Source organism: Hyperolius riggenbachi, chromosome 9 (assembly GCF_040937935.1).
Source record: "Hyperolius riggenbachi isolate aHypRig1 chromosome 9, aHypRig1.pri, whole genome shotgun sequence".
Taxonomy (NCBI): domain Eukaryota; kingdom Metazoa; phylum Chordata; class Amphibia; order Anura; family Hyperoliidae; genus Hyperolius; species Hyperolius riggenbachi.
In genome coordinates, this window is record NC_090654.1 from 157,475,773 (window position 1) to 157,500,144 (window position 24,372).

Here is a 24,372-nt window from a genome sequence, read left to right on the forward strand (position 1 = left end):
TCTTCATAGGGGATTCTCAGCAAGGCTTTTATTCTTTATAAAGATATTCCCTAAAAAGGATTTAAACAATGATGCTGGCCAGCTTCCATGCTCCCTACACAGTTGTTTGGCAGTTGGACAGAGCAACTGCCATTCACTAAGTGCTTTTGAAAATAAATATATCCCTGAGAATCCCCTATAAAGAGATGGACTAGTCCAAAACCTGACACTTCTGTCAGATTTCTACTACCTACTCTAAGTGATGGCAACATAGGAGAAAAGTAATTTATGGCTCATTTTACTTTGGAAAAAATGTACTTCTTATTTGTAAATGTTTGTACAAATTTTAAATTTTACAGTTTTTCGCTGTAGTGCCCTTTTAAAAGCATAAAGATTTATACCATTTCTTGGCTAACTGAGAAGATGAAATTGTATCAGCCGTATTAAAAAATGACTGCTTTAATTGATAGATAGTCTGTTATCTTTATCTATGTATCTATCTATCTATCTACCTCATCTCTCTTTCTTTTGATTTTTGATATATATATATATATATATATATATATATATATATATATATATATATATATATATATTTATTTAAAAAAATCTTGCTTATTTTCTGTCAAGAGACTCAGTTTCTATAATGTTAAAAGCATCCCTTTTTATTACAGAAGTAATTACAGAAGTAAAGCAGGATTTTTATTGAACTGAGAGTCAGACCACCAGATGGCACTTAAAAACATACATTTGTAATATTTAATTTGCTCATGGAAAAAAAACAAGAACAGTTATTGTAGTAGTAAATATAAAAAAATTAAATACAATAAAAAGCACTAAAGACTCACTATAAGGAGCAAAACAAAAAAACAACAACAAAGTTGTTTACTCCGCTTTTCTGATTTGAATAAATCATTTTACACTGGCTCAGTTGCACTTTTATTGACCAATGAAACATAACAGAAACATTTATTACATTTCACTATGAATGACTATCTTTAAAGTTGATAAAGGCTGCTTTAGAAACGGAGATGCACAGCGGTGAGTAGTGCAGTAAAGCAAAGTTCTCTCTAAACATACAATCATGTGTGGAGGATTAAAACGGTCTTCTATACACATCTGTGTATTAGAAGTTTGAAGGGAATTCTGCTCTTTAAGTTCTTTCTCACTACACCAACCTCACAAAAAATAGGAAAGTACACATGTAAACAACCCTGTATATGCATTTTCAGAACTTGGATAAAGAATACATAACCCATTAGCGATTATAATCACCCTTGTTGACATGGACAGACATTTCTACAATCTGCACATCAGTCCCAGATTCATTTTAATTGTTTGGTTTTGATTCAAAGGCGTTTTTATCCAATTCACTATAATTTTGCTTCACAAAACCTTTGCCTGAAAACATAAATCTTTCTGTCCTTTGTGTGATTCCATGATAAAATATGTACCTTTTCCTAATGCTTGAATGTATCTGTATTATATGTAAAAATATGAGATTTAGGGGTGTGGAATGGATGAGGTAATCGTGGTTCTTTTCTTTCTTTTTCTTTTTTTTTTTTTTACTACATAACCATTCAGAGCCAAGCTGTAGTAAAGGCGATGCACAAGAGAACTACGTGTGTATAGATGATAGATAGATAAATAGATAGATAGATAGATAGATAGATAGATAGATAGATAGATAGATAGATAGATGATCTAAAAATTGATTGGCCATAGGTACCAGGGATAAGAGATTTTTCTTTTTTTTCTCCTGTCCTGTGAAGATTGACACACCAAGCTACATGAGCTAAATTAAATTTAACAGATCTTCTCCACATGTCCACAAAATAGAACACCAGGTTTAATATTTTTGCAGGATTAAAAGGTACAATAAACATTAACGTCAATAACTTTGAAAAAACACACGAATGCAATGTAGAAAAAAAATTAGTTTTAATGCATTTTTTGAAATATGCAATTTTTTACACAACATATAAAAATATGGCAATACTGTCATACTGAACTAAGATACCAAGCCTCCAAATTTCAAGCATCTGCAATAAAACAGTTTGTTGAGCAACAAGGGCAGTCCTAACTCCTGCTTGTAGTTAAATTGATGAGTTACTAAAGGAATATTTTTTACTTCCATCAAATACTTAAGAGATTTTTAAATTCAAGAGCATAGTTGGATGTTTAAACGTAACCACGGCACATAGGAACACATAAAAGATAACTTTTTGTAAATTCCACAAAGACAGAGATTGTTAAGAAGCATTTTAACTGTATCATGAAAAACAAGTTTGTGTCTTTAAGGCTAAGTTCACAGTGGGACACTGTGTTGGAATGCAACATTAACGTTACAACGCAACATTACAACGCAACACAACACAACACAACAAAAAAGTCATAACGCCCATTAAAGCTTCATTAACGTCAGTAGGTACAGTGAAGCATACAGGCAATGAAAACTATGCTTCCCTGTATCTGTTAACGTGTGCATTTGAAGGTAACGCACTTCTGCCATGCCCTACCATATTACAACATTTACAATGCAACACTAACATCAGACTGTGAACGTTGCATAGCCTTAACAATGCAGTGCAGTAAACAGCTACAGTTATATGACTTTATAATGTGGGACCATAACATCTCAATGTGAACCTAGCCTAAAGGTAGCTATCAAATAGGTTATGGCCTGGAAAAAAATATTCTGTTTAGTATTTAAAATACAAAGCTGAGTATGTTGTTAAACTGGGTACAGGACACAGAAATATTGGTGCTGCCTAATATAATTACACATTAAAACATTAAAAAAAATATCATATTAAATACAAAGGACAGATAATATTAGAGAATTGTGTACTAACCATTGAGTCACTCCTGTTCTTTACTGCATCTTGAGGCAAATTTAAAATGAAAAGGGAAAAAAAAACTTGGAGCTGGAACTTGTAGCTTAAGTGCCTCATTCTATACATTAAAAATCCACATTCTGGAATCAGAATAAGTAAAACGAGCAAAATCTACCGGCAAAGGGCAGAGCTGGTGTAAAATCCAACCACAGAGGCATTGGAACCTCTTCTAACAATGCTGGCAAGTCATTGAACTTAGAGGTTACTGGAACTGAACAGTAGGTATTTCTTTGCTCTTAGGTAGATCAGAGTAATCCTGTCAGTTGAGTCTCTTTATAACATTAGAAAAGTCCACATTCTCCTACATTGGCATCCTGATAGCAAGTCTCTGAGTTCTCTTTCAGAAGTCATTATTTGTCTTTGGTTTCCGCAGTTCTGCAAATGGGGTCCTCTATTCTTCTTGATTAATCTCACAGGGTGAGTGCGGGTCTTCTGTTTGTTTCTCTGCCTCTTTTGCCCTTTCCTGCTCTGAGAGCTGTTCACTGGTAGGGATGGAATTTTTCTTAGGACGACCTTTAGGCTTTGTTGGTGATTCAAGTCCCCCACCTTGTAGAACCTTAATAAAAACCATATGGTTGTTAGAGGATACATTACATCCAGGTATATTAAAACCATCACAGATACATACCATCAGCTCTATTTGTGAAGTCACTAAAACACATTATATTTTTATGTTCTGAATAAGTTTGAAATTTAAAGGGACTCTGAGCAGTGATTAAAAAAATTCTGAAATTACCTGGGGCTTTCTCCAGCCCACCGTAGGTCGGGAGGTCCCTCAACGTCCTTCTGGCTCCTCTTCCAGTCCCTCCGCAGAAATGGCACCCGGCAACACCAGGACCGAGTGTCGGGCTCCCTCTTCCTGAAAGATGACGTTAGTTGTCATCACACTGGCCACCTCGCGTCATCACGGTAGCCGGCGTGACAGTACTGCGCATGTGCGATTAAACCGCGCATGCGCAGTACTGTCGGTGTGATGACGACTAACGTCATCTTTCAGGAAGAGGGAGCCTGACACTCGGTCCCGGTGCCGCCGGGAGGCGCTGGGTGTCATTTCTGCGGAGGGACTGGGAGAGGAGCCAGAAGGACGCTGAGGGACCTCCCGACCTACGGCGGGCTGGAGAAAGCCCCAGGTAAGTTCAGATTTTGTTTTTAGTCATTGCTCGGAGTCCCTTTAAGTGATTCTACTGAAGCAAGCGTAAATGCTTTGATTTTCCCAAGCAGATTTGATCACTCTATCAGAAACCTATAGCATTATGAGCTGCATATATCAGTTTCTATCAATTTGTAGCAAAATTACGATAAGACCGGATAGAAAATTTCGGTTGATCTGACGTGTGAGGGAGCAGGGATAGATTGATGGCCCAATATGTTGCACTATATCCAACAATCCAACACTGTGGTTCTATAGATTTTCAATAGATTCTATTACTAAATCTATTGAAAATCTGTGGCCAGTGTATGGGTGGATACTGCTAAGGAGGGGATGGCACAGGAATGGGGGGGGGGGACCGTGAGAGAAACGGTAAGGCTCTATAGTACCCAGAACCTTCACTCTCCATAGGCGAGTATCTTTTTTTTTTCTTTTCCACTTCAGACTTGCTATAACCTCCTTGGTGGTAAACCCGAGCTAGGGTCGGAAAACCGCAGCTAAGAGCGGTAATCCTGACCTCTGCTCGGCATAGGTCTGGGAGGTCTGTGCAGAGTGTAGCGCGCTGCGGGCGGTTTTACATACCTCCTGGGGGATCCAGTCGGCCGCCATTCTTCTTCCTCTCCTGCGGGGCTCTGCTTCCTGCTGGTGAGATCAATTTCACTTTAGAGTTGCAGTGCCACCCAGAGGATGGAGGTATAACTACAGCGCTTGAGCCAGGGAGGTGAGTGATTTCAGAACTGCTGTAGATCTCCCTGGCAGCATGATTTTTTTCCAGGTTTTAGGGTCTGAAAGGGTGCACCTCTTTTAGACCCTAAAATCCAGAAAGAATCATAAAGCCAAGGGGGTTAAGGAGAAAAAGGCTTTTCAATACAGTATCTGCTAAAGGATATTGGTATATTATGTTTCTGTCTCTGTAATAAAATAAGAATACTTTAAAGAAGGGATAAGTGTCCTCAGAGGTCTTTAAAGGAAATGTATGTTTTTATTTGCCATATTTGGTTCATTTGTTTACTATATTTAGCACTAAGAAGCAAAAGCTTTGGAGTTGCACTGCATTCCCTAGAAAAAACAGGATCACAATGCAACAAAGAGGAAAACTTATATCACATATTAGGCCTTCAGTAGAGATGGCCCAAACGGTTCGCCGGAGAACTTGTTCGCGCAAACTTAGCTGGTTTGAGTTCGGGGTGAAACCCAAACACTTAGTGAGTTCAACCCGCCCCCTATACTACATCATTGGGCTAAACTTTGACCCTCTACATCACAGTCAGCAGACACATGGCAGCCAATCAGGCTGCACTCCCTCCTGGAGCCTCCCCCCCCCCCCTTATAAAAGGCAGCAGCGTTGGCAATGTTCTCACTCTGTGTGCTGCTGTATTAGTGAGAGAAGGGGAGACATTGGAGAGATATGGAAAGCGATAGTTAGGTCTGTTAGCTTGCTCCTTGCTGATATTTGTTGATGAAAAGCACCCCAAAACTGCTCTTTTGAAAGCTAATGTTCTTCTGATGTGTTTTTTTTTTTGTGTGGGTGTGTGGGTATGCCACTGACACTGCATATACAGCCCTGTCTGTCACAGCTGGCCCATGCTAATTGCTGTACTGTGCCAGGCCCAGCGCATTCTGTGCATACCTTTCACTGCCTTTGTGTGATTGCACTTTGTATTATACCACCAGCAGTCAGGTCAAAAAAGTGTTCAATACCTCACCTTTATCAAAATGAATGAGACATGGATCCCGGAGGGCTACTGCCTGCCCGAAGACTAAGTCAGTCCCACTCCCCACACACAGCATCTCTACCTGCACGCCGTGTGACTGCTTGCTCCATGACTATGTCGGTCCCCACACAGCATCTCTGCCTGCCTGCCGGCCGCTGCTGCCTGCCCCAAGACTAAGTCAGTCCCCACACAGCATCTCTGCCTGAAGGCAGTCAGCCTTCTCTGCCACCACCAACAGGGTCCAGGACTCCAGGTGGATTCCTGAATTTTTATGGCCGCTGCTGCTAGCAGGGGCTGCTACCAAACATAATAATAATTTTTCTGGTGCGTGTACATGCCTAATTTTTCTGGCTGCACTGCAGCTGCAACAACAAAACAAAAGGCATGTACATGTGTCAATTCCCCTTCGTGATCATTACCTTACTGCGGTGAAGGGGTTTGCGTATCACAATGAAGCAATGACTGCCGACCGGCTATGTGAGTGTGTTGGGGGGCACACCTGACCCAAGATAATAAGGTCGTTGCTGCATTGTGAACAGTTGTTCTGTCATTGAGCTACCTTAGCCCAACCATATGGGCTTGAAAACCGCCATTGCCTGCACTCTCACCATGGTGCGCACCAGTCCAGCACGGCCATCACTACACAAACAGCTGTTTGCAGTGCATTACACAGTGAGTTTGGTCTGTCAGTGTGAAGCAGTACACTAGTTACACTAACTGCTGATCCATATATACACACGCAAGATGTTTTCAAGCACTTTAGACCTCCAATTTAGCAATGCAATGTGATTTCTGCCTTTTAGGGATTATAACCCTGCTTTACATCAAATCCATAATTTTCCCCGGGACTTTTGGCATGTAGTACACTCTGCCATGCCCCCCTCCAGGTGTTAGACCCCTTGAAACATCTTTTCCATCACTTTTGTGGCCAGAAACAGTGTTTGTAGTTTTTTAAGCTTGCCTTCCCATTGAAGTCTATTGCGGTTCGAAAAGTTTGCAGGTTCGCAAACTTTTTCGGAAGTTCGAATTTGAGATTTGCGAACCGAAAGTCGGAGTTTCGAGCCATCTCTAGCCTTCAGTGCAAAACTTGCAGTGAAGCATACAATACATATAAAGTATGCTTCACTGCAACTGTTAATGTGCATGTTATGGGGTATATCATGTTAATGCCAACAGATCCATCTCACTGTATTGCAAATGCTCTTATGTGAATAGTACCATTACAAATGCTCTTATGTGAATAGTACCATTACAATGTAATTGCATTGCGTTAGCAATGTGACTATTTTATCCAGTGCAACACAATGCACCAGTGTGACACTAGATATTTTGTAGTTAAAAATCATAATAATATTATTTTGCAAGCTCCACCTGGAAATGACTTTTGGGCAGAAAAGATTTACTTTATGACCATGGAACTATTTTATCTTTACTGCATTGCATTAAAAAGAGGTTTCTACAACTTACAAAGTTCCCAAATAAAAACTGCAAATGGAGTGGAGCTCTAAACACATTCTCACTCACGATACTTTATGTTTAAAAATGATTCTAAAATACAGTATATATTTTTAACAGAATTGTTAAGAAGCCTTTTTAAAACCTCTGAAAGGTTGGAATTTACTTTTATAAACACATATATTGGGATTTACAGTTATTGTATATTGTGGGTTTATGAATTTCACCTGAAACCTCTAATAAATTAGTTAAATAAGATAGCTCTCGTTATTATTAGGGATGGTCCTGATAAGGAGAACTCATGGAGAAGCATGTGATCAGTTTGATCAGCTGATAGATTTGTAAGGTTCTGATTTGCAGTGATGACTTCCTGGTTTAACACATGATCAGGACCAGCAAATCAGAACCTTACAAATCTATCAGCTGATCAAACTGATCACATGCTTCTCTATGAGTTCTCCTAAGCAGGGCCATCCCGAGTTATTATTATAAAACCTACCGTATATCAAAAACTGACATGAAAAACTAAAATATTTAAAATCTAATTCTAGGAAAATGTGTATATTTCTAAAATTATGGAAATGAGCTGTAGGCAGTTTTGATGAAGAGCAGTAAGAACAGATCTATAGGGATGGTAAAATAATAGGGATAGGCAGCAGACACTGCTTCATATTGAGTAGACATGTGTTAAGGAGTCTCTTTGGGACAGTGAGATGAAGGGAAAGTGAACCCAGACAGGGCCAGATTTCTGCAAAGGCCACAAAGGCCTGGGATTTGGACGGCTGCAGTCAAAAGGGGCACCTGGCATGAAATAGGGGTTGCTACATATGAAAGAGAAGGCTGCAAATGGGAAGCAATACATGAAAATGGAAGGTGATTTACAAGGGAGTAGCATATGAAAGAGAGGGGCTGCTGTACATAGATGTCACACATGGAAGAGTTGCCCCAATATAATTGGCCTAGGGGTGGAAAAAGTATAAATCCGGCCTTGAGCCCAGGCAACAATGGTAGAGAGAGTGTGTAGACAATAGTAGACAGGAAGAATGGTAGAGTGTAACTTTCACTTACAATCTTTTTCCATTTCATGCGGCGATTCTGGTACCAAGTTTTCACTTGTAGTTGACTAAGACCCAAAGATTCTGCTAGATCTATCCTAGAAATTAGAGAAAGAAATTGTTATTTTAATACAGGATGCATACACCTACAGCGAAAGACTTTATATTTTAGTTAGACAGCTCTTATCAAAACAGTAACCAGAAATAGTGCAATAAAATAATTAAACTTAATGTAGTCTAGTTTGGAATTAAAGATGTGCACTTTAGATAGAACCACATAGCACATTACTATTGATATATACATTAGAACTGGAACATGCACTGCCAGAAACTTCTATCACTGTTGCATGTAAGAATGAGCTCAGTCAATAAATGTTAGCAGCCATTGTAAGCATGTAAACTGCTGGGGACATACAGTATACAAGATGTAAAGGTCCTACTTTTCTGATTTTTCTCACAGACAATATTTTCATACCAAATGAGTAAAAATCTTTTCAAACCACACCAGGCAGGAAAAAGCTGAAAATAAATTGTCCCAAAATAACTAGCGTTTAAACTAGATTAAACTAGAGTTTAATGTACTTTTTTTACTTATTTCCCATTACCAAATCATGATGGTTCAGGCTCAATTCTAGTTCACTGATAACTCAATAAATCCCAAACAAGTAAACGGAATGAAAGAAGGCCTTTAAATAAAAAAAATGTACATGACTTATTAAAGTGTATGTCATAATTTCCTGAATCCATTATAACGTTAAGTAAAAAAGTATCTCTTTATTGCTATGAAAAAGTTGTCTGATTTATTCTTGTGCCTGGGCTAAAAAAATAACTGAATGAGAAAGCATGGTAGTAACCTTAAGGTATGTTAGGAGTCCTTATCCTTAAAGTGTACCTTAAGTGTCCCAAAAAAAATGAGTTTTACTCACCTGGGGCTTACCTCAGCCCCCTGCAGCTGATCGGTGCCCACGACGAGTCGCTCTGATGCTCCGGGTCCCGCTGGCGGCCACTTCCGGTTTCGCCGTCAGGACCCGTCAGGCTGGGGAACGCGGCTGATACTACGCGTTCCCAGCCAAAATAGCACCCCTATGCGGCCATATGTCCGCATAGGCACCCGTATGCGGACATATGGCCGCATAGGGGTGCTATTTTGGCTGGGAACGCGTAGTATCAGCCGCGTTCCCCAGCCTGACGGGTCCTGACGGCGAAACCGGAAGTGGCCGCCAGCAGGACCCGGAGCATCAGAGCGACTCGTCGTGGGCACCGATCAGCTGCAGGGGGCTGAGGTAAGCCCCAGGTGAGTAAAACTCATTTTTTTGGGGACACTTAAGGTTCACTTTAAGGCTAATTTCACACCAGGACATTGCGTTAGAGGGGGCGTTAAGGTCGCATAACGTCCCCCTAACGGAACGCCTGGTGGTGCTGGATCTGGACGTCAGAATGAGCCGCGTTGTGCAGCTCACTCTGGCGTCAGTGATGCGCACTCTTGTGAGCATGCGGCATCACGTGGTCCCGCCGGCCAATCGCCGCACAGAGCGGCCGCTCCAGGAAGTAAACACTGCACGTCACAACATGCAGTGCATATTAATTAGCCATGTGCCTGGCCGCTCTCCGCTCCTCCACAAGATTACTGAGCATGTGCAAGCAGTCTAACGCGGCTCAGCCGCGTCTAAAGTACTGCATGCAGTACGTTGTCTTGTGACGCAGCGTTACAATGTAACGCAACGTGGGCACTGTGAACAGCCCCATTGATTTTTCATTACTGTGCGGTGGGCTGCGTTACAGGCTGCTCTAACGTGCGCCTGTAACGTCCCACTGTGAAACCAGGAAACTTGAAGAGAGGGGCTGTAATCTTCATTCCCTTATAAACAGTGCAAGTTGCCTGACTTTCAGCCTCTGCTTGTGGGCAGAGAGTGGCACAGTCTGTATTGAGGTATGACCTGTGCAACAGGGCTGTTGGTTGGATTTGCACCTAATGAGGACCAGCTATGTGATGGCAGTGATTACAAGTACAGTCAGTGCTATATATGGAACTATGTTAACATTTAGTACTGTTCCCTCTCTTTATCAACCATACAGCCAATGGTGCCATGTCTCGTACTGATTCTGGACCATTGTGTCAGAAATTATGAAGGCAGGCATAGCATTTTTAACTCTGTTCACTTAGTGTAATCAAAGACTATTATATATTTTTCTTCTTTAACAGATTATATGTTAGATTTGAATTAGAAAAAAAAAAGAAAAAAAAACAGAAAAAGATAGTCTAGGAAAACTTTTCCCAATCTATGATTCTTTTAGCTAATTTTAGATTGATTTATTATACGAGCATTGATCATCATGTGTTATTTCACCCCCAGTTGAACACATAGGCAGCAGTAAGGGTAGGGAGCAATGCACAATCAACAGCCATGTAGTTTTGTACTGCTATAATAGGTGGCAACATATTAATAAACATAATTGATATCAGGGAGGGTAATTAGAAATCACTGCCCCCCTCGTTTTCTGCACAGATAAACTGAGAACAAATGTAATTTAATTGGCTAGACCACACTTGAAAGTGTTTTCCCCATGTTGATAAAAACAGACAGCAGTGAAGCACTGCACGCATTTTCTCAATCAATTCCATTAGCTTCTGTGATAAAACGTGCATGTTTTTACACATACAGATACGCACATTACACATACAGTGTGCAGAAAACGCATACAGAAAACACGACAGTCGAGTGTGCTCTCAGTCTCAGCTTATTACGCTCAATGCTGCACACTGAATAGAGACTACCTATAAATCTTTGTCTGCAAATCTTTGTATGATTCCTTATCAGTGGCTGAGCAGATGCAGTCATTAGAACAATTGTGCAAAGAGCAGAATTTTTTTTTTCTCTCCGTGCCCTTAGTTGTCAGTCTCTCTGGACAAGGAAAAGAAGCTTCTGGGTCCTCCTGCAGCTGCATCCCTTGCAGGGTCTGTTGTTACACCCATGGGCTGCTTACATGATCTACTAAAAATCAATGCAGAATTCAGCTTGCCATTAAAAATTAGGCTACACCGATAACAGGATTTTCATCAAATGTATTTCTTTAGTGTGTACATTATTAAAAAGTCTATTTTATCTAAAAAAAATGGCCTGTAACTAATAAACTTATGAAACTGGATAAGTTGTAAAACAAAATTAATATTTAAAAGCATACAGTTTTTCACAGGAAAACAGACATTCAATAGTAAGGACAACTGTTTAACAATGTCTATGCACATAATGAATATCTGTAGACAAGCCTTCCTTTAGCCCTTATGTGCCAATAGTCAGTGTAAGGCTCCAACCAAATTAGTTGTCTGCTTTGATATTGTTCAGGCAGGATGGAAGATGCAATAAACCAAGGACTTTATTAGTGCGAGTGTGTTGTTTTCTTCTAATCTCCACTCTTGGATGATTCAGGTTTTGCCATCACATAATTGGCCAAATATGTTGCAGTGTGCGCCATTGGCACATGAGAAAGGGAAATACCAGTCAGCCAAACTACTGCTCTAAGAGGGGAAATTTAGGAATCCCTTTTGTTAACAGATGTTTTACCAGAAATCATAGAAAGAGATTCGCCCATGCTCATTCGTATGGCCCCTGTCCTGAATTTTGCTGTGATTTCTTAGGTGACTTTACATCATGGAACATATAAAGTAGAAGGCCTACATGATTTAAGCTAGGTTGACAGCGGTCAGTTGCATAATGCACTTGTTATAATGAGTGAGACCACTACAACAGTGGAGACTGGACATAGACTTAGGGGTTTCTAGCCTTATGGACCAGCAATGTTCACCTTTCAGCGCTCCTCTCTTTGACTCACCAATAATGTTATCATTACTTATCACACTAAAATGATTTATACCTTGTTTTCTTTGGCACAAATTAATCACTCTGGGACTGCCTAACGGCGATCGGCGGCCGCATAGAGACATGGAGCGGAGCTTTGTGATCAGCCTGCTAGCCGTGGCTTGCAGGCTGTTAAAAAATAAACAAACTGTTTTTTTTTCCATTGTACAGCACTGCGATCTACTGCAACGCTGTACTGGGGGCAGCTCTGTAACTGAGCTGTCTCCTTGAGTGGCAAGGAAACAGATCCCTGTCATAGGCTGATGCCCATGAGAGGTGATCTCAGTGATTGGCTGTCAGGGGGAGGGAAAATTTAAAGCAAAATAAACAATTTTAATACAATATATTAACAATAAAATTAATTTAAAAAAGTTAAGTTGTATGGGCGTGCAGCAAACTGTTAAAGCTGCAGTATGCTGAATTGTAAAAAAAATTGCTTGGTCACTAGGGGCATGTAAGCCTGTGGTCCTTAACTAGTTAAGCTTATGGGAGGTGATATTTATTTGCAGTAATTATTTTACTTTATATTTATTTTAAAGAGAAAACAAGAGAAACATGAAAAAAAAATGCATTATTTCTCCAATCCCATATCCTATAGTTTTAAAATAAACAATGCTACTATAAATACAATTCACACATTTTATTTGCCCATTCATCCCAATTATTACAACATTTAAATTATGCCTCTAGTACAATGTATGGCGACAATAAATTATTTTGAAGTAAAGGTGTATTTTTTGTGGGGGGTTTTTTACCCTATCAATAATTATAAGCCCTTATTTTCAAAAATAACAGAAATATAACCTCATGTCATGTATAGTAAAAGCTGAGGCCCTAATGTAACTATTTATGTTTTTATTTTTGTTTTTTTTTAAATGCTGTCCATTTTTATTTTATTTTTATTTTTTTTTACAAGACAAATGTTTTTGTTTGGTGTTTTTGTTTTTGGTAACTACAGGCGGCAGGGGAGGGGGAAGAAGGGTTCAATTTAATTTATTTTATTTATACAGTGTAAAATGCGCATTTTTTTACCACTAGATGTCCCCACACACCTTATTCTGTGTGCTCTGAACAGAGTTCAAAGCACACAGGCACTGTGGTTACAGGAAAGATCAGTGGCTTCTTGTTGAAGCCATGATCTTTTCCTTACAGGCACTTTGATTGGCTCAGAGAACATGCTCCCATTCACCTATCAAAGATGTGTCAGTCTTGCAGCAGGAGCGTACACGTCTGTATGGCTGCTGCAGTGACAAGCACCATAATATAACATCCATTTGCTGGTAACTGGGGCAAACAGGACGTTTTAATACTACCAGTGGTCCTGTGGTGGTTAGTACAAAGCCTGCATCGAGTTAAAATAACACAATCAGTTACAACGCAGGACTGCAAACAAGCCCCTAGAAGTGTATGGGCAGTAAGTGGACAATTATTTTGCAATGCAACTGAGCACTATGAACTTGCACTTAAATGATAAAAATGACAGGATAATTAAATGAATATAGGCTACCAACATTCTGGAAAGATCACTTTTATTGTTGCAATGCTCTGTCTAATACCTGAATAACATAAAGTAGAATACCACAATAGGTTTCAAAAACAAGCACTAAATAAAAATCTCAAATGTAAATGAAGGAATGGTCCTCTTGTTTGGAGGTTATAAGCAATGAACAGTTTTACTGTGTTCAAACTCTGTCTCTAGTTAGAATTAGTAGATGAGACAATAAATTATGCAGATAGATGAGTAAAGAAACACATAGCTCATCAGACAGATCCAAAAATAATTATCGCACCGATGAACAGAATGCCTGTTTTCTGAATAATTACCATTTGTATTATTACGGAGTAGAGATGTCTATATAAAATACATATAAACTCACACGATGGGCTTGATTCACTAAACCATGATATCTCACATCACGGCCGTTTTCACAGGCATTTTGGCGTTTGAGCACGATCGTGAATTTTCGTGTGAAACCATGAATTTGCACACAATTGCGATTGCACATGGAAATTCACGTTTTTGCACGAGAATTTGCGATCGCGTGCAAACGCGAAAGTGCACGCGAAAACGGCAGTAATATGAATTATCACGGTTTAGTGAATCAAGGCCAATGACGCTAGTCATATACATATTTTTAGGGGCAGAAAATAACTCTTGGCAGTTTCCTGTCTGTGAATCTTGCTGCATTGTGGGAAATAGCTGTGTACAGCTGTTTCCAACTGCCAAAAAAAGCATGCAGCAGCTACATCACCGGCCAACAGCAAAAATGTCACCATGTAATAAATGTCAGAATGTAAATCAGGGATTTAAAAGCTTTTACAATGGGCAAACAGTGACTAAATCATTTATACATAATCATTGTAAAAATGAAGCACTTTTTTTTATTACATTATTTTCACTGGAGCTCCTCTTTAAATGCAAAGCCTGCATGCAGCGAGTTAGAATAACGCAATCTGTTACTGTGAACTGGCCCATAGAATTGTATAGACAGTGAGTTGCCATGCAGAATCATTTAGCAATGCAACTGAGCACTGTGAACAGGGCCTCAATGATGTTTCAAATTGAACTACAAGACAGGGAAAACAGTTCTCTAAGTATGAATTGCTTTAACTGATATATGGTGGTTGGGGGATACTTTAACTTAGTATCAGGGCCAGTGCTACCATAGAGGCAAAGAGGGAAATTGCCCCAGGGCCCCAGAGCCTGTAGGGGCCCCCAAGGTGTCTCCCCCAACTTAACTGTTGCTACCTGGGGTCCTCTTTGGCAGAGAAATGTGTTACCTGTGCTCTTTCAGTGTGTGGCTCTGTGCACTCACATCTTTATCCACCACTGGCTGCATCTTCTCTGTGACCCACATCATGTTATTACATAAAAGCATGCCACAGAGGAGAGGCACCCACAGGATGAAGACCGGAGTGCATGAAGCCATAGACTGACAAAGGTGTGCGTCCCCCAACACAGGTGAGGCTCTACTCTGCCAAAGACTCTGCAGAGGCCCTGGAGAGCACGGTTAAGTTAGGAGGTGATCGAAGGAAGGGGGGTGTTAGCAGCCAGCTCAAGGGCCTTAGGGGGATTTTGCCTACAACAAAATCCCCTAATGCCATTTTTGGTTTGGGGGCTTCTGCTGGGGGGCCCTTCATTTAATTTTGCCCTGGGACTCCTTTGTTACTAGAACTAGACCTGCTTAGAGAAAGGGGGTAATCTCCTTTAATGCCTTACCCGAGGGAAATATATGTTATGCTCCTTTAGAGAAAAAAAAATCATTAGGTCTCAATTTTAGTAGCTACTCTACGCAATTGCACAGTCTGCTCCGCCTCAGTCCCAAATGATGTCCTTTCTTTTTTCGAAGTCACCATTTACCTCAATGTGGACGGTGTACACAGACCTCTGCAGCACAATGCTAAATGTTATGTGCAAGTTATAGAGGGCCTATAGAGAACAAAAAAGTACAGCCTTCCATTTTTTTCCAGCCAGTAAATGTCTAAGTCAAAACTGAAAAAAGATGTAAGTGTATTTCTGTAATTCCATGCTGACAGTCTCCAGCATAGGTATTTAATTCATCCATATATTGTCAGGATCTAAACAGTGAAAAACTTGTTATTACCAACTACTCCAACAGATATAAAAATGGTATGACTCAACACTCTAGATTCCTTCTATAATTGAACTTCCATGTTTGGGTGGACATCCCCTGTACAAAGTACAGAAGTCATTATTTAGTAATTCCTGACAATAGGCAGCTCCAGATACATTAATCCGATGCTAAAATAAAAAATACTTTGAGTATGACTCTTTGGTGGATTAATGAGACTCTGCCTCCTCTTCTTACTGAAAACTCCATAAATATGAGTCTTAATCCACAATGTCACATGCTAATGAACTGACATTTTACAACAAATGTAACATTGGATCCTCATAATATCCCTTAATGCTTTTAATCGCCAACATAAGTTTACAGGAGACCTGTATGTTGCTTGTGGGTAATAAAACTTTTTAAGGCAGTAATGTATCAGCATAACTTTTTACGGAAAATAAAAAAAAAAATCAAATCTATATATCTGTGACTGGCACTGCTGATAATATTCAGAATAAAGTGTATTTGCAAAGGCTTTTCTTAGCCAGAAAGAAAGGCATCTGAGAATGTAAGTTATCATATAGATCTGCCCTGGATTTATTAAGAAGCGTCTTATGATATGGGAATATTTTCGGTAAAAGATACTATAAAGTAAATTAGCAGCAGTAGATAGGAACATTTGAATTTACGGTAATCAGAAAAGCTGCCTGTGCACGCATGGACCTGCTGGGTCACTAAGCTTTTAACAAGGCCTTGATATGACATGGTTGGATGATAGGTATGAACATTTTTAATATTTTTTTTCTAATACTGATGAAGCAGCAAACCTAACCAGCCACACAATGGTCACAGCTACAATAAATCCAAGATAACTCTTGCAGCCCTTTCTTTGCGCACTTTATGGCACCACTTCCAAACCACGTGTAAAACGCCTCTCAAATCCACATATAAACCAAGCTACAAAAAAAATGTATGTAAAAATCCATGTCAAAACCGCAGTTGCATTAAAACAAAGGGCTTTCAATGGTCCTTTATGACAACTGCATGTTACAACAAAGAGGATTGGAAGACAGCCCAAAAACTCAGGAACAATATTAAGTATAGCATATTCATTACAAAAGGGTTTTTCATTATTGTTGTTCAGTATTTGTATAGTGCAAACGTGTTCTGCAGCGCTTTACAGAACATGTATAGTAATGTCACTAGCTGTCCCTCAGAGAGGCTTACAATCTAATAACTGCCATATTCCTATGTCTATCATAAGTCTAGGGCCAATTTTTTAACTGTATGTTTTTGGGATGTGGGAGGAAACCAGAGTGCCCGAGGAAACCCACGTAGACATAGGTAGAACATACACTGCGTGTAGATATTTTCCTGAATGGGATTCAAATCAGTGACCCAGCACTGCAAGGCAAGAGTGCTACACCACAGTGCAACCCAGGTTTCTTAATATTATTACTGTGTGTACGTTTTTTTATAAAAGTCCATGTTTACTGAGTACTACTTGTGTGTGTAATATCATCTCAACTACCCCTAGCACATACAGTTTTTTGGTACTTTATAAGGCTAGGCTTACACTGAGGCATTACGATGCATTGCCTCAGACAATATAATCACATTGGTAATGCAATTGTAATGGTATGTTAACTTCAGCGCATTAGCAATGTGGTGGTACAGATCTGTTGACATAACGCGAGGCATGCCATCATGCTGTGCGGTACCAGACAATGTGCACATATACAGTTGCAGTGAAGTACACTTTTCACTAACTTAGTTCGTCACATCACATGTGTAACACTGGATGCGTCTTTTCACCTCCATTGCATTGTGACCCTGTTTTTGTAGGGTATGTAAGGCCCCAGTGTGAATAGACTACATTGTATATTGTTCCTGAGTTTGTGGGCTGTCTTCGAACTAGTTCACACTGCTCAGTTACTAGTTCACAGTGCTCAGTTGCATTGCAGAATAACACTGTATGTCAACTCACTTCCCATTCAGTCCTGAGCCTTTTCACAGTACTGCGTTGTAACTGATCACATTATTCTAACTTGTTGCATGCAGGCTTTGTATTAAAGTCTTTGTCCTGTCTTCACACTCATTATAAAGCATATATTATGTAAATGACCACTATGATCCTAGCCTAAATATGTGTGAATGGCGTAGTGGTTAGCTCGCTCGCCTTGCAGCGCTGGGTCCCTGGTTCGAATCCCAGCCAGGGCACTATCTGCAAAGAGTTTGTACGTTCTCTCCGTGTCTGCGTGGGTTTCCTCCGGGCACTCCGGTTTCCTCCCACATTCCAAAAACATACAGATAAGTTAATTGGCTCCCCCTAAAAAAATTGACCCTAGACTACAGTACTTACACTACATAATATAGACATATGGCAATGGTAGGGATTAGATTGTGAGCTCCTTTGAGGGACAGTTAGTGACAAGATATATATATATACACTGTACAGCGCTGCGTAATATGTCGGCGCTATATAAATATTAAATAACAATACTAATAAATAATAATAATTTATTTATTGTATTTATAAAGTGCCAGCATATTATGCAGCGCTGAATGTTTTCCAAACATTCTGTAAGGCTCTGTTCACAATGGAGTGTGCAGCATAACGGCCGATTTGTAACGTGGCTTGCCACACTGCAATGCACCATCTATGAGATGTTCACAGTGCAGCATGTGTTGCGGTAAAACGGCATGCGACTTTGTAATGCACTGCATGCAGTGCGGTTACTGCAACATGCCCACTCTGACAGAGATGGTGAAGCATACTTTTAATTTACTGTTTCAACTATATGCGATGCAACACGCAGTGGTGCAGCTTTCCAGTTGAGCAATGCCCACTGTGAACCTAGCCTAAGGCTTTTCATTACTAAATGTAATGAATTTTAGAGTTTTTTTAAGCAACAATAAATTGTTAAGCCTTGGGTAATGTATTAAGCAGAATATAATGTAATATGTAATTACTTTATAAGGTATTTGTAGCAAATGTGGACAGCAATATACTGATAGAGAGAGAGACAGCTAGACAGAAAAATATTGTTATGAGATTTTTTTCTCAACTCTTCAGTCAGTATTTAAATATAATGCTTTTGCCTTTATGCATAAAAACATTCTTTAGTAAGCAGAGTGGAGCCTAGCCCATCATTTGTTCATGTGATAGAGCCATTTTAGGAAAACTTGAGTACAAATGAAGCTCTTCCGCACATCATCTAGACACACCGATACATTCACCTAACAGGTGAGCCCTGAGTTTTAATGCTGAACCATTAGTATTAATCACTGTTGTTTGACACCATGTGCTTTTGTTGGAACACTAACGTGTCACTTGTGAGCATGTACTAAACGAAGATGGTAAGTAAGTTGGACCACTTACCTGTCAGGTGTGGAGAGATATTTCTGTTTCTCAAACCTTTTCTCCAGGCCCATAAGCTGCAATTCAGTGAACACTGTCCGGCTCCGTCTACCTTTCTTGGCTTTGCTACCCCCCTCAGATACTCCGGTTTCCAGCTTACCTCGGAGGTGCAATTCTAGTGGCAGGTGGTGGGGGGAACCAGCTGCCCCCTGAAGTCCTGAGCTGGCAGCCAGCAGTGCAGAGCTGATGGGGGAGCCGAGGCCAGGACAGGACAGAGGGCTAAGGGGAAACTTGAAGACTGAGGCCTGCTCTGCCTTGAGTAAAGCTGTGGAGAAAGTACAGAGAGTGGCTGTTAGACAAATCTATTACAGAGCAGAGATCATAAGAACTGTATGGGAACATGTTTCGAATAGTTATGGTGGTGAAGAGCAGTGAATTCAAATGGTATTCACAAGTCATTTAAAAATAAAAGAAAATTATTTACACATGGCTGAATATGTGATATGAGTACACAGTATTCCTTATCCTCTATGTGAATTAACCTCTAAAATAAATCCAAGGTACTGAAAAAAAAATGAAGCAAATTCTTGAGGAAGCCACTTTCCACCCATTAGTAAAAGCAATGGACCAAATTTGCTACTTTGGGCTTTAGTTTCACTTCAAATATATTTCCTGACGTTTTTACAAATGAGCCCACCCAATATGAAATATATATTGAAGAAATGCATGACACACTCCAATGGAGAGTTAAAGCAGTAACTGTATCAATATAGCACAGAACAGCATCTGCTAATAATCCTAGCAATTATAAGACTGTAATGCATAGATGTTCTATGAGCTAACAAAGTGCAAGGCATTGGATGAACTGTGTAATATGCCAGGGGGAGACAATATGAATGTATGTTATGTGTAGCTGACACTGAAAATCTTAATTTGAACAATCCAAATGTGCTCTTCTATTGGTATTACCATTAAAAATCCTTAGAATAATAATTTAAACAACTATGTGATGAGTGTGGACCTTTATTGTGCTGTATTCCTGCAAAATACTTGGATTCCTTTATTTTACACACTGAAATTTCTAAAAATGGCCTTCAACTCCTAGGTATACAGAAAGTATTAAATTTTATCTTAACAGTGTAACAATGAATACATTTTTCAGTAACTGATTATTATTAAATTTGAATATAATATGAAGCAACATTTTGAAGTGGAAAGTTTATCAGTGTAATGCCCCATTCATGGGGCATTGCGGTGTGACATAACGGACACATTGTAATGTGGAAAGTCACACTGCAATGTTAAACCTCTACGATGTTGTGTACTAGGAAAGGAAAACAGTTTGTGTGGCACTCTATGTATTTATACATTTTGTTAGTGAATTCAAAAAAAGGCTTTGATCCATTCACCTTACTCTGATGCAATTATCGGTTTGGTCTCCGGACGTAAAACCTTTCACAGTGTGTCTGGTGCGGTGCGATCTGACAGAGTGTGGTATCCCAACACACTGCATGTAGTGCATTACTGCATACCACGTTTGTTAACAGTGACAGTGAAGCATACTTTTCATTGAGTGTATGTGTCACGGTGTGCCATGTAACGTGTGCATAATGTGTAGTGCGACTTTTCCATTCCGTTGCTTTCCTGTTTTCACAGGGAATCCAATGCAAATCCCACTGTGAATTTAGCCTTAGTGTTGCTGCATGCATTACCAGTATCTGTTATAACAAAATCAACCATGCATTACAAGACACTGGCAAATTAACTTTACACTGCCTTTTACATTTTAACACATAAAGTCTTTACAAAGAGCAAGTGGGTCTTCAATCTTTCTAGAAAGTCATCTAAGCTTAATGTGCACTAGCAAAGTAAGTGATGGTAGCCCCATTTTAGTACTTTTTAAACATGATTAGGAATCATTACAGAGATGCGCTTTTTAAATAAAAATGCAGGTCTGCACTGAATAACAAACAACCCAGAACAACACTGCAAAATGACAGCCTGGCTATAATAATAATACTATTAATAATAATTATGATCAAAAGTATCTTCTATTAAATTATGCACAGTATAGCACTTATCATTCCCAACAATAAAACACTAAAAGCTGAAGTGAAAACACCTCACTACAATGACACCTGTCAAGGGGTGGAGTGTTCCTTCTATGCAGGGGTTAGTACTTACAAAACATGGTCAAAGGAAGGACAGCCAGTGACCTGGTGACAGAGCTGTTGAGCACTCATGGCTCATTGATGTTTCTAGAGAATGAAGACTTGCCTGTCCATCTTAAAGAAAAGTTATAATAGCAGAAATTGCTAAAAAATATATTGCTGTTCATAACCAAAATGTGCCAGAACATACAGTTTATCATTGCAGCTTGCTTTGTATGAGACCAAATAGCTACAGGGAATTCAGACCCCTGAACCCTGTCCTTTAAAAGTCCTTATGTGAGAATCGGAACTGGAGTGTAGAGCAGGAGAAAAAGAAGGCCTACTTCGAGTGAATCATGTTTATTTTTTTATTTTAATTTTGAACATCTGTAGGATATACTGGAGAAACATGTTACATCTATACAGGCCCCATCTTTAAATTTATTGGTCATCAAGGATCTACTGCAAATGTCCTGGTGCTAGCCACTGATACCACAGGACACTTTCATAGGTATTGTGGTATTGTGGAGTTTATGTCTTGAACAAGTGTGAACTTTTTGGTGGCACAAAAGGCACCTACACAAAATTAGGCAGGCAAGTTCAATATTAGCTGACCAGTTTATATATATATATATATATATATATATATATATATATATATATATATATATATATATATATATATATATATATATAAAATTTTGTTTCATTAAAACAGAATATCAAAGTATGGAGAGTACCTTAACTTGGTGGTTTCTGTATTTTAACTATTACTATTCATTGTTAATATAGAATTTATAGTTATGTACTAGGGAATGTCATACATGGTTTGCATCACACATCTTAAAGAAAATGTCACCAAGCTGGTGGAAACAGGCATTTTCAAAATCTATAAACCCCCAATACATCTGCTGAAGCAGTGCAATATACAGAATTCCACTACTCACATAAAGTAATTTATTGGGGGATAAACATAGGTTGAATTGTAAAGCGTAGTTTGAAAAAGTCTACCATATTTTTATATTATATTATATATTTCCTTTAAAAAAAAATATAGATACATGCACAAAAAAAGGAAGAAGAAAAAACCTTCCAAGCTTAAAAAGAAAATAAGGCCAGGGGTTGCAGTTATGGTCCATTAGATATGTATCTGAGGTGTTGACAAATACTGTCAATAGAAGCAAAACATAGCAGGAGAAAATAAACTGTATAGATAAGGGAGTAATGTTATTTGTCCCTAGTCTGTGTGCTATTTTTCTGACATCCAGTCAAGATTATATAAAAATAGTAAAAATAATCTCTAATGGATTGTTTATTAAATCTATGCATTTTTTAAACTAATATTTCTCCTCCAGATATTCTGTTCTTCACTGCACATCTTCTAATAAATTGAGTCCTGATTTAAAAAAGGGAAATGTGGAGTTCATGTGAGCAGCAGCCACCTTTCATCCTCCAAGTGAAGCAAAGAATCTGATTTCTAGATATATAGTAAGGGCTGGGACTCGGTTGAGTCCTGTGCTGAATATTCTGCAAGGAACTAAGTTCAGCAATACATGAATGTAGAGCATGCCATGCAGCATCACTGCGTGGACGTTTTATAAAAAAAAAATACTAATGGTGATATGGTAAATACGTCGTCTGGAATATGTTTGTCTATATTTCCTCTATGCAGTCATTTCACAATAAGTTGTATTAGGGTAATTTGTCATAACCAATTAACCACTATTTGAATTTGAGTTCAGTGATTTCAAGTAGTCACCCACTACCCGTGAAAATGTTTGAATTTTAATGCTCGCATACTATCACTGAGTAATAAATCTTTACATTGCCAATACATATAAAGTTGTTTTATATTATACATAAATACGTATGTATGTGGCCTACATTAGATAAACACTTGTAGTACTGTAAAAGCAAAAAAAAAAAAAAACCTTATGTGAAAATAAAGTAAAGCTATGCATTGAACAAAATAAATAAGAGTAGCATTACAAAATCTTCATACTGTATGTGTAGTATTTTAATATGTACATTAATAAATTTAAGTATGATTGCGAATAGTGTGCATTATGTATATGTAAAGTGTCTAAGAATAACGAGCATGAGATTGGTGTGCAGTGTAGAGTGTGTTTTTATACTGTGTTTGTATCTTTTCGGAGTATGATAACTTTGTATATAGTATGTATAAAGTAGGAGGTCTATAGTTTGGGTATTTAAGCAACGTAGCTTGATTTACGGTACCCCGTTCTTTAAATATGGCTGGATAATAATATACTTTGTACGCACTGGACGGACACGCTTTACAACTGTATTATTGGATGATACACACTTCATATAAAGTCTGCTAAACTACACGCACATCTAATGATCGGGGTGATATTATGTACTTAATATAAATAGTATATAGGGTATCCTACACACTAACGTTTTTCAAGCACAGATAGGAATGAGCCTAGAGACTTAAAAAGCCTGGTCCCGACTAGTTAACTAAACATTTTATTACTCAAGGCGCTGACTGCAAATTGAACAACGGTAGTGTGGAATATATCGATCAAACGATTTGTCTATCTATCTAGAGAGCTCTTTTATCTTTCTCCCCACATTGTTGGATAAATGGTACTCTCTCCTCAATATTATTGGTCTTTACACTGTATATTTTCTAGTCAGACTCGTTGACATGCGCTGCGATGTGCTTGCCGATGGTAAAGTGACAGAGAAGTACAGCTACATACCGAGGTGGCTGTGATAGGGTCTTGCAGAGAGCAGCGCCTGGACCCCGAACTTGAGCAGCTCCCCTGTAGGAGGAGATGAGGATTTGTGATCCTGGTGATCAGTGAGGATCTCTTCTATCATGAAACTCCTGTACCGGTGAGATCTGTGATCAGCGAAAGTTTCATGGGGGAAATAGTGAGCCCCGATCTCCAGGGGGTGCTGCATACTGCTCGGTCTTTCACTGCAGACCCCTCGTCCTGAATTACAACAGCCTCTCAAATCCAAAGCTTTAAGCTACAGCAGACAGTCCCAAACTTTCAGATGGCTGCTTAACTCTCTCAGACTCCCTGTCATTCTCCTAGCGGAGGGCAACGAACTCTAGCAAGACCCAAGCCCTCTCCAGACGGTGACCTCAATCAACTGCTCGATGGAGAAGCAATAGATCCTCTTGTTCTTGCCCGAAGCAGGG

At 39.2% G+C, this 24,372-nt stretch overlaps 1 protein-coding gene across 1 annotated transcript; it reads right to left on the minus strand.

Moving 5' to 3' along the window:
* Positions 1 to 1,903: 1,903 nt before the first annotated feature.
* BARX1 (BARX homeobox 1) lies at positions 1,904 to 24,372 on the minus strand. The gene is made up of 4 exons (XM_068251728.1): positions 23,924 to 24,372; positions 19,066 to 19,369; positions 8,265 to 8,349; positions 1,904 to 3,432 (listed from the first exon to the last, which is right to left on the minus strand). The coding sequence occupies exons 1-4, from the start codon at positions 24,126 to 24,128 to the stop codon at positions 3,268 to 3,270; spliced, it is 759 nt and encodes a 252-aa protein (XP_068107829.1). The 5' UTR covers positions 24,129 to 24,372; the 3' UTR covers positions 1,904 to 3,267.